The 12,480-nt window shown below is 34.2% G+C and overlaps 1 protein-coding gene across 1 annotated transcript in view; it reads right to left on the bottom strand.

Moving 5' to 3' along the window:
- Nucleotides 1-12,480, bottom strand: part of UPF2 (UPF2 regulator of nonsense mediated mRNA decay) — a 91,421-nt gene that overhangs the window by 46,666 nt on the left and 32,275 nt on the right. Inside the window, 1 exon segment of the mRNA XM_032622592.1 lies at nt 9,475-9,560. Within this exon segment, the coding sequence (XP_032478483.1) occupies nt 9,475-9,560 (86 nt within the window).

Genomic DNA, 12,480 nt, shown 5'->3' with positions numbered 1-12,480 from the left:
ACCCATTCTGAATACACCATTGAAACTGTAAATCCATCCCACCCCCCCAGCCCCTTACCCTGCACTATTATTTTTTAAATAGAGTTTATCACCTTCTAACATATATAATTTACTTACTTGTTCATAGGTGCTTGATAGATATTTCTTACTGTCAGCTTTTATTCTAAACTATTCTTCATATTAATGAAGTATCATCCAATTTTTATAAGAATAATATTAAATTTGATCAACTTTTATATTTTATCAAACAAGCACTAGTTTATCAAATATCTTTTTTTTTAATTAATTTATTTATTTATTTTTGGCCGAGTTGGGTCTTTGTTTCTGCGCGCGGGCTTCCCCTAGTTGCAGTGCATGGGGGCTACTCTTTGTTGTGGTGCATGGCCTCTAGGCACGCAGGCTTCAGTAGTTGTGGCACGTGGGCTCAGTAGTTGTGGCTGGCGGGCTCTAGAGTGCAGGCTCAGTAGTTGTGGCACACGGGCTTAGCTGCTGCTCAGCATGTGGGATCTTCCAGGACCAGGGCTCGAATCTGTGTCCCCTGCATTGGCAGGCGGATTCTTAACCACTGCGCCACCAGGGAAGCCCTATCAAATATCTTTTATGCAGTCAATGGGATAATCATATAGTTTATTTTCCCTACTGGTGTTACATATATTAATAAGTTTCCTGGGCTTCCCTGGTGGCACAGTTGTTGACAGTCCACCTGCCAATGCAGGGAACACGGGTTCGTGCCCCGGTCCGGGAAGATCCCACATGCTGCAGAGCGGCTGGGCCCGTGAGCCATGGCCTCTGAGCCTGCGTGTCCGGAGCCTGTGCTCCGCAATGGGAGAGGCCCCAACAGTGAGAGGCCCACGTACCGCAAAAAAATAAAAATAAAAATAAAAAATAACTTTCCTGTTTAAAGTAGCTTTTCATTCCTAAGATCAATCCTCTTTGATCATGCTGGATGTTTGTTTTTAATATACTATTAAATATAATTTGTTAGTATTTTACTTAGAATTTTTATATCGACATTAAAAAGTGAGACCGGTCCACACTTTTAACATCCTCGCTCTTTTTTTGGTTAAGATTTTGCCTATTTCTTCATATTATGAAATGGGAAGTTCTCCTTCCTATGCTCTGGAAAAAACGATACAGCAAAGAAATTACTCTGATAATTTTTTACATTTTCTTCCATAATCACTGGTCTATTTAATTTTGTCTTGATCGAATCAAGTTTGAAAATGTGTATTTTTTCCAAAAAAATTACTTGTTTCACTGAGGTTTTCAAGTGGTTTTTTTAAACTTCTAGTATATCATCTGGCTTATTCTTAAACTTTTTAATGCTTTCTTTATATTTTCTAAATGGTTCTCTACCTGGATTTTTTTTTAAGAATTAGCTTCTGAGTTTACAAAATTAATACTAATCTTGATTGTCTTTTTCAACGTATTTTTCAACAAAATTTGAGATCATAGGGCTTCCCTGGTGGCGCACTGGTTGAGAGTCTGCCTGCCGATGCAGGGGACGCAGGTTCGTGCCCCGGTCCGGGAAGATCCCACATGCCGCGGAGCGGCTGGGCCTGTGAGCCATGGCCGCTGAGCCTGTGCGTCCGGAGACTGTGCTCCGCAGCGGGAGAGGCCACAGCAATGAGAGGCCCGCGTACCGCAAAAAAAAAAAAAATTGAGATTATAACACGTAGAAGCAAAAAATTTTAATCAAACTATGTCATTTCCTTTTTTCTTCTTTTCCTGGTCAAATCACCTATACTTCGCTTCATTTTTTTTTTATTCTTCCAATTGGCTCAATCTATTGATACTTCAAAGCTTTTTCCCAGCCCCCAAAGAAAGATGGATAGAGCCACCCATTTTAAAGTAAAGCAGCCTGTGTTATCCATGCAGAGTAACATAAGTAAACTAAGAACACAGGTCAGCACTTTCAGCTTCAACAGGAATTTAAAAATTAGGTTAAGGATCCCCTAGAAGATCTTAACTCTTTTAATTAAGCCTTTCTAAGTAGTTAGTAATCCTAGTTTTTGTTTCTTTCAGAACTGGTCATATGGAAGTAAAGCCAGATATTCTGTTTTCCCAGAATCCTCTACTAATAAACTCACCAAATCCTTCTCAAACTAAGAAATTCCTAAAATTCCTTTTTCCACTATACTTTTTACAATTAAATGGATCGTTGATACTAAATGTCATCCTGCCCCACTTAAATCTTCCAAATTCTGTGAATGTTCATTCCTTACTTCACAAAGTAAGATCCCCTATGATGCAAATACAAGAAATTACATATTTTTTCAATGTTAGTCCTATTTGAGTATGTTTTTCTGTCTTTTCCACCTTCCTACAAATGCAAGCCCCAAGGGAATGGAGTGCTAAATTATATATCAATCACATGAAAGTTATAAAACACTTTAATCAACATAAAAAGCAAATTTCTGTGTTAAATTTTAAGCTAGATATATATTTTATTTTATTTGACTTTTCTAAAAGTGAACTAGAAAATAAACTTAGACCTTTCCTTTGAAAACTGAATTTTATAATCTTCTGAGAGTGATAATTATTCTTACCAACAATTAATGAGTGAGCCATTTAAAAAGAGTGTTTTTTTCTTAAATAATAATAAAACCTTGCTTATACTTTCAAGGTCTCCTAAATCACACATTTAAGTATCCTACAAGCAGTTAATGATCATCAACTAAGTAAACATCCAGTTACTAACTACAAGTAAGAACAGGAAAGCAGGATAACATACTTTTGTTCCTGAGGGGGGAAAAAAAAGGAATCTTAAAGGCTTTTATTTCGTAATCAATCAGCTTTCAAAAAAAAGTCCAGATTTGTTCTGTCTCTTTAAAATCTAAAGAATTTAACTGTTGAAAGCTATTAATTATATCTGTGCTCAAAAATGTCTAGAAAAAAATTAATGTGAAAGAACACTGTTACTGTTCAATTAAAGAATACAAAGGTTTTTCTTCATAGGAAACACCAAAGCAGATGATGATTCAAAAAAGAGAAAATATAATAAACAAAAGACTGGGATCATTTACTCTGAAATTGACAACCAAATGCTCCGATGACTTTTTCCACAACATTCACAGTTCCAATTCAACAGTGCCATCAAGTGGTGCAACATGCTAACAGATTTCCCAAAACTCAGTTTCTCATTTTTTAGCAAGGGGAGGTCAAATTATAAGACTCTCACAAAAACTCCAGCAAATGCTCCTAAAAGCTGGATCAGGAAAAGCTGTCCAAGACTTAAGTGAAGCACTTCACCTCTGAAGAATATTCTGTTTATATTAATGTAAAGAGATTCTGAACATACATCCATCTGCTAAAACACAGCAAAATCCATATGGCTTCAAAGTCACTAAAACCAATACCAGGTCCATCTATATTCAAAACAAGGAACTAAGAGATGCTTAGGTACGCTCCCTGATTCTGGCTGACTTTACACCTGAAAGTTTGCTTAGGTGAGGGAACCTCTGGAGGGGCTAGGAATGTTCTCTATCTTGATCTAGGTGTGGATATACACATATACTTAAGATGTAAGCACTTTATGTCATATGATCCAGCAATCCCACTGCCGGGCATACACCCAGACAAAACTATAATTTGAAAAGATACATGCATCCCTATGTTCACAGCAGCTTGTACAATAGCCAAGACATGGAAACAACCTAAATGTCCATGGACAGATGAATGGATAAAGAAGATGTGGTACATATATACAGTGGAATACTACTCGGCCATTTGTAGCAACATGGATGGACCTAGAGATTATCATACTAAGCGAAGTAAGTCAGACAGAGAAAGACAAATACCATATGATATCATATGTGGAATCTAAAATACAACACAAATGAATACATCTATGAAACAAAACATAAACAGGCTCACAGACGTAGAGAACAGACCTGTGGTTGCCAAAGGTGAGGTCAGGTTGGGGAGGGAAGGGTTGGGCACTTGGGATTAGTAGATGCAAACTAGTATATACAGGATGGATAAACAACAAGGCCCTACTGTATAGCACAGGGAAATATCAATATCCTGTGATAAACCAGAATGGAAAATATGAAAAAGAATATATACGTGTATAACTGAGTCACTTTGCTGTACAGCAGAAATTAACATTGTAAATCAACTATACTTCAATAAAATTTTTTTTAAAAGATGTAAGCACTTTATGTGAAATTTCAATTATATGTTGGACAGTTATACTACAAATTAACTGTTAGGATGATATATAAATATATAATTAAGGAGGTTTTCTATTAGATTTCATTTTTGTGGATTCCTTCAAATTAAACAGGCTAAGGAGATATAATGCCAGCCTTTTGAGATTTTTTTTAACCACTGTTTATTTAATGAAGGAAGAACACAACTGAAAGTTAAACAGTGCTCCACATCAGACATTTAAGAAATGTAAAGATGGAATAAATCAATTTTAAACTTTTGTGTTGCAAATGATACCAAGAAAGTGAAAGACAACTCACAGAATGAAAGAAACCATCTGCAAATTATATCTGATAAGAGACGTGTACAAAGTATATATAAAGAACTCATACAACAATAATAAAAAGACAAATAATACAACTTAAAAGGAGGTAAAGGATTGAACAGAAACATTTTCCAAAGAAGACATACAAAATGGCAATGAGCCACAAGAAAAAATGCTCAAAATAATTAGCCATTAGAGAAATGCAAATCAAAACCACAGTGAGATAAGATTCCACTACACACTAAGATGGCTATAATCAAAACGGGGACAACAACAACTGTTGGTAAGGATATGAGAAACTGGAACCTTCACACATTGCTATTGGGAATGTAAAATGCAGCCACTGCGAAAAATAGTTTAGTGGTTACTAAAAATGTTAAACATAGTTACCCTAAAACACAGCAATTCCACTCATAGGTATACACTCAAGAGAACTGAAAACAAAGACCACACAAAAACTTGTACACAAAGAGTCACAACAGCATATTCATAATAGCTAAAAAGTGGAAACAACTCAAATGTCCATCAACTGACAAATGGGTAAACAAAATGTGGTATATATCTATACAATGAAATATTATTCAGCCTTAAAAAAGAAGGAAATTTTAATACATGCTATGATATGGATCAATCTTGAAAACCTACTAAGCGAAAGAAGTCAGGCACAAAAGGCCACATATTTTATGATTTCATTTATAGGAAATACCCAGAATAGGTAAATCCATAGAGACTGAAAGTAGATTAGTGGTTTCTTAGGACAGGGGAGAGAGTGGGCAGGGAGGGAATGGAACTGCCTGCTAATAGATATAAGGTTTCTTTTAGGGGGACAAAAATGTTTTCAAATTTTATTGTTGTGATAGTTGAATATATTTAAAACACTGAACTGTATACTTCAAATGGGTGAACTGTATGGTTATGTGAATTATATTCCAATAAAGCCTGTTTTTTTTGGTTTTGCTTTTTTTAAAGAAAAGAACTGTAAAAACCTTAAAGAGTTATCTAGTTTAGTGCTTCCTAAACCAAACTATACAAACTAGGTAAGACAGCTTAAATTCTCTACCACATATACACACATATAAAACCTTCGGGTCCTCACAGTCATAGGCACTCAAGTAACTATAAAATGATTCATTCTGGTTTTTATAGTCGGCTCAGGCTGGAGGGGCTAAATGGATAAAGGAGGGAATCCTGGCCATAGAGAAGAATAAAGACATTCACTAGGATCCATGTCCTTTGGGAGAAGGGGAGGGAGATGCAACACAAAGAGAGAGGAGCCCCTTTTTCCAAAAATGTTTGTGGAATGTTCATGAAAACTGACTACATAATAGGCCACAAGAAAATTTTTTAAAATTCCATAAAGCACAAGTAACACAGTATTCTCTAATCACAGTGCAATAAAAATATGATTAACCAGAAAACAAAACAAAAAAGTCCCACTACCTGGAAATTTCAAAACTCTCTCAAATATCTCCTTAGGTAACAATGTAAAAACAAACTGAAATTGGAGAATTTCCAGAAAACATAAAAATAGAAATCACCACATGTCAGAACTAAGAGATACAGCTAAAACCAGGGTCAGAGGACAGCAATATATAATATAAATGCCAAAAAAGGAACAAAATGAATTAAAGAAACCAAAAAAGAAGAAAATAAAGATAAAATCCAAAAATAATGAGTAAGAAAACAGTAAAACAGTAGAATAAATACATAGATAATCTAGAGGCTGGGTTTTATATGTGTGTGTATGTGTGTATGTGTGTGTGTGTATGTGTGTGTGTGAAAAAAACTAAAATGAATAAACTACTAGCTAACATAATGAAGAGGAGGAAGAAGAAAGGAAAGGTATTATACAAATACAGGGCTGTTTGTAATGGCAAAGACTGGAAGTCCAAAGTGGTTAAATACAGTACATTCATAAAAAGAAACACTGCAGCTTTAAAAAGAACAATAGAAATCTTTATGTATAGACATGAAAAGATTTCCAAGATATACTGTTAAGTGAAAACAGTAAAGTTCAGAACAATAGGTATAAGAAGTTGCCCTTGTGTAAAAAAGCAGGAAATATAAGAATGTTCGCATGTTCTTGCACATGCAAAAGAAACTTTGGAAGGATGCAAGAATCAAGACAGCGGTTTCCTACTGGGAGGAGTAGGAATTGGGTAGATGGGGAGACAAGGATAGGAAAGATAATTTTCAGCACAATGTTCTATACTTCAGTGTTCTGAGTCCTGTGAGTGCATTACTTATTTTTTAAATAAAATTTTTAATTTGCATATGACCAATATTAATTCATCAAATATTTTCAAGCCCTTACTGTGTATCAAACACTACAGTTGATGTTGTAGATGTTCAAAATGAAAAGATCTAGTCCTCTTTTAAAGGGCCCATATTTTTACAGTTTCATAGGGGTACAGGCGCAAACCAACACTGACCCAATATGCCTAATGTAACGTGCCAAATTCTTTGTATGTATGAAGACATTAAGTCGAAAGTCTATTAAAGAGCACCTATATATACGTAAGGGAAATAAAGATGGTTGTTCAGAGAAGATAACTCTTACGCTAAGAGTTCAAGACTGGAGATTTTTTGGTGGAAAAATACAGGATATCCCAGATAGAGTAGAAAGCAGAGGCTTGGAAGCAGAGAACAAAGGGTATTCAAGAAATCGTTACAGATCAGGATTTTCCAAGAGTGGCTAGAATGACGACTGAAGAAGCTGAAAAGGGGCTAGATGAGTAAGGGCATTGTAAATACCAGGTTACATAAGTTTATCACCTTCTGTCTGTGCGGTGTTGTGCTCAGTGCTGAGGATAAATAAGTAAACATGGCCTCCCTCCCGCAGCTTAGTCTAGACAACAATGTCCAGGGAAACCAAGAAACAGGTTTTTTCAGTAGTTTTGATGCGTGACCTTTCCTGTCTCTGGTTCTGTTGCCTCTATCAGAAATGCTTTCTACGTTCCCTCTCCTCATCTATCCCTCACCTAGCTCATTCCTTTCTCAGGTCTCGGATTAAATGACCCTTGTTCCAGGCAGCCTTCTCTTACTGCCGAGACTAAGTCAATCAGTTCCCCGTGTTACATACTTCAAAGCATGCTGGGATTCTTCCTGTCAACTGCACTTAGAATTCTCTTTCTTCCTCTCAAAACTGTAAGCTGCATGAATACGAGTTGAATCTGTCTTGTTCACCACTGTATCTCCAGCACTAATCACAGTATAGAGTAGACTCTTAGTTAATGAATAAATTTTAGAACATAATTTAACCTTTCCTGATCACTCAGGCTGAATATAAGAAACCTAAATTATTATATTTATATATTTCAGGTATATAAGACTATGTGGTCTCTTCCTCATAGCTCCAAAAGGATATACATTTTAAGTACTTGTATCTTTATTTTTTTCTCTCCTCTCAAACCATAATTGTCACTTCCTACTACTTTCAAGTCTGTTTCTAGCAGATTCCAACTACTTCTAATTTGCAGCCAACTGCTGAGCTAAGCAGATAAATCCACTTATAAAGGATGTAACTGGCATAAAACCAAGTAATAGTATATAGTTTTTCAGGAGTTTTCTCTGGGGTGAGGGAGTGGGAAGGAATGGGGATAAAGGGAGACAAGATGCTCTCTTATAAGTAAACTATTTAATATTACTGCATAATTTCTTTTGTTAACAAAGCCTTTTATTTTTGCTAAATTTGGTTCATTCTATGCTAGAAGTCCAGATAATTGTTACTACGTTTCTTCATTCAAATAAACAGTTGAAAAGAAAACTATGAAAGTAAACACTCCACTGTATAGGTAAAGAAAAGAATCACTTTAAAAAACTGGTCCAAAATATTAAGGAAAAAAATATTGGAGTTTGAAATTTTGAGTTTGAAAGTAAAATGTGTCTCACAATCAAAGGCTTAAAAGTAACTGGCAATATTCTTTTCTTTCTTAGTTGTACATGAAATAATGATGCACCTCATAACTGATGGCACCTCAGATTTGATGAAATGCAGTACATAATTTTACATAATGAAAATAATTCATCTATGATTTTCTCAATTAGATAATTCTGAATTATCTACTCACTATATTAGCACATTCCATCTCCCTTGTCCCACTAAAATGAAAAAACAAATGCTCATTAATGCTGCTGACAAGGAGATAAAAACCAATATAAAGGAAAAAAGTAGTGATTTGGTTTCACTGCGAAATGTTACCATTTAAGAGACCAATGAATGAACCAAATTAAAATTTTGCTTAAGAAATTTTCAGTGAAATCCCTCAGAATCCGTATCTTCTGGGGAAAGTATATATCTTAGCTATGATGTATGTAATCATGATAATAACTAACAAAAGCCTTTAATTATTCACTGTTGAATAAACAGAAATGGATCTCCTCCAGGTTCCTAAGGTCAACAATCTATGACCTGTTGTGGTCCTAAAATATGCGGGTGAAGTAGGGGTTTTAATTTAGTGTAAGTTACAGCATTAGAATTGTCTACCAGCATTATTCATAATTTCTTGAATTACCAGCAACATAATCACTAATGTGACTTCCAAGTCCAAACTAGCATAATTACAAAAAAAAAAACTTGAAATTTTTCATTTAAACACAACTCTTAAAAATTAGATACAATCAATTTAGTCTGATCTTTCTACAAAATAAAAACTCTCCAAAAAAAGATATATCATTTATTATTTTTTCTCCTCAGAGGCAAAAGTGTAAACAAGTTGCTTCTAGCAATGATTAAGTTACTTAAGTTCCTATAATTCTTAAATTTTTTCTCTCAAAATAACAAGAAAGCATCAGAAGAAATATTCCCACTAGAGCTCATGAACAAAAATCAATGAGAAATAAGTTCTAGAAAATATGCTAACAACAATGATAATAAGTTCTGTTGACAAGGGATATTTTCTAAGAGATAAATAAACAAGAACTTAGACCTTACAATCATCATTGCAGGGTAAAAACACTAAGAAATTACTCTTTTTTTTTTTTTTTTTTTTACCTACCTTTGTCTGGGAACTATAAAGAGCGCCCGGACCAGCTTCTTCCTATTTGCTTTTGTGTTCATGTTCATGCAAAAATCCATTGCTGCCTATAGGAGAAAAAGCAAACTTTTTTCTTAAAAAAATCTCCATTTAGCTACTGAAAGCAGAAATTCTGCATGCTACAATGGATTTCTAATAGTTCCTAAACAGTTCACAATGGTTTTAAGACACCTAGTATTATAAGCATATCCCAAACTTTAAAGATCACTAAGCTTAAACTCCTCTCTCCTTATATATCTCAAAATATATGTTTCATAAACTTTTTAATTGCAATCTAGTGTTAGAAACAGAATTTCAAGTGAGTAGATTGAAGACCCACCATGACATGTTTGGCAAATAACTATATGAAATGTGCAATCCATGCTTTTGATCTCATAAATCAATGTTAATATCAGGAAAGTTTTCTGGTAAAATGTACAAAGTAACAAGAAGCCAGGAACCAAGAAAATTACTAATGCTAATAAGGATAACCAAAAAAGAATAAAGACCAACTACGTATGAGACATAGACACAGATTATTCCCAGAAACATGTAAGAGTAAGTGCTTCAACACTGAGTAAAAATGTTTACTGTCAACAGTCAGATCTGGTAACAAAATAAAGAAACCACATCATAGGACTACAATAAATACCCATAATTATTATTTAGTATAGCAATCCACTATTCTATATTTTAATAACGAAAATGTGTTCAATATTTCATCAATATGTCTAACATCTAATATAAGTGTAGAAGAAAAGCTACGAGAAGTGTATGTTCCGGGAAGCCATTAGAAAACAAAACTATGAGTAGTTGGTATTTTTTAAATATAGGTATATATATATTTTAAACATTATCAAAGATTTTCAATATACATGGTTTAAGAAAATAACAAGTTTAAGTTATACTTTAAAAAGAAAAAAACTATTATCAAATATCCTTTTGGGTATCTCAAGTATTTTCCTTCCATAGGTTCGCATGATTATTTTATCATTAATCCCAATCTTTAGGTAGATTTGAGGATCAGGTAACAAAGATCCTCAGACTTCCCTACAAAGGGGTTCAACTCTTCAACAATACACTCACTGAAACACCTCCCATTTGATTAAAACTTTTGCTGAAAAAAATGACACAACTAATGCTGATTAGATTCAAACCCAGGAAACCAACTCACATTGAAAGTATTCACCAAGATTGAAACTGTCACTATTAGTCAAAAGTAAAACCAATGTAAATTTTTTCTTCTGCTTGTAAAGGAAGTATAATACATTTTATTAAAGTTTATATTGTATAACATTAAAGCTTCTTACAGCTAATTAGAATAACAAAGAGAAAAGCTGAAAATATACTAAAGTTCCTTCAAGTAATTCACCCATATGAAACACTGAAAAATTCTGGACTAGTATAATAAAAATCCCAAAGGTCATGTACTCAGAAAAGAAAATTGGTTAACACTGGAAAACTTCACACACACACACACACACACACACACACACATACACACACACACACACCCCTCAAATCAACATTTTTTGAAAAATATAAAGAAAAAATTTTAATGGCTAATAATGGCCTATGTTTCAACATAAATTAGGAAACAAAAAATAAGATGTACTTCAATAACTATTTTAGAACATTATCCTTTAACAGGCAATAAACACTTTTCCTACCACAATAATCAAAGGCCAGTTAGATGGAAAAAAACTACAATGCTCAAAACTGCAAAGATCAGGAGTTCATAAACATGTAAATGCCTGGTACACATAGTAGTGGCTCAATAAATATGTAGAATAAATGAATAAAAGACTACATGAAAACTGCCAGAATTAATAAATTTGAGGAAATTAAAAAGAAAAAAAAAAGCTTCACATGTATATTAATTCTTAGATTTAACCAGCCCTGCCCTCTGGGGAGAAATGAAAGCAAAGGAATCACTGGTGTGGTGTCTGTCCGGGTTACAAGTGCTGCCTGACAACTCAACAAGCAGTTTTTGAAAACTTGTTTCAAAACGTTGTAAGTAAATGAAAGACAGTTCAACAATCATTTTTTATTTTTTTAAGTAAAAATAAACTCTTCTGATCATCAAATGCATGCAGAAATAAGCATCACCATGAATGACATTACCTGCAGAAGTCACCTAAAAGAAATCTTCACTTCAGGTTATATATTGTTACATAAGTATTGAATTCAAAAGAATTCTTAGATTTTTCTATTTTCCAACTACTTTTCCCTCTTAAGCCATTTGGAACTCTGCCAATATAGATGGAAAAATTCCTTTCATGAGGAAGCTGACTCCCAGGAGGAACCCACTGGGGTCCAACAGGGCAGGGTAACCTCCTACTTTCCATCTGAACCTCCAAGAGCTAACCCAGAATTTAACATATGGTCATTACTGAGCTGGGCACTGCAGGATACTTTCCAATACAGATTCACATGAGATCTTCCCACTCAACTTTCAGGATAGCACTCAAAATGGCTACAAGGGTGTGGCAGGCATGTCAAGGTATCTCTCATCCTGCTGATATCCAGTGAATATATGAAAATTTAGCAGGGGAAAAATTCAATCATATCCCAACCTTAGGAAAACAAGCAGTTGTTTAAAAGGTAGTCCCTGCTATATTCTACAGATGAAAGAAAAAAGAGACTATCTCTTCAGAAAACAGAAATAAATGTTGTAATTACTAAGTTTTTGAAAACTGTACATTGACCTAATTACTCCAAGAGGTGATTAGCCAATTTCGAAATTTTTTCAAGCCTATTTGATTATATGAATAGTTACTGAAACACATCTAAATTATTTGTAGAAGAGCTAAACAAGCTGAAAGTCAAAAAACAACTTGATGTCTGTAGTACTCTATAGGGAACCCTCAATACATTATGGGGAGAAAAAAGGATAAAAGATTACATTACACCTTGACTTAAAAATGATTTAAAGCAATGATTTTCAAACTTTGGGTCTCAAGAGTGTTCTACACTCTTAAAAATTAT

Source organism: Phocoena sinus, chromosome 2 (genome assembly GCF_008692025.1).
Source record: "Phocoena sinus isolate mPhoSin1 chromosome 2, mPhoSin1.pri, whole genome shotgun sequence".
In the NCBI taxonomy this organism is placed as follows: Eukaryota; Metazoa; Chordata; class Mammalia; order Artiodactyla; family Phocoenidae; genus Phocoena; species Phocoena sinus.
This window is presented reverse-complemented; position numbering and strand designations above follow the sequence as displayed.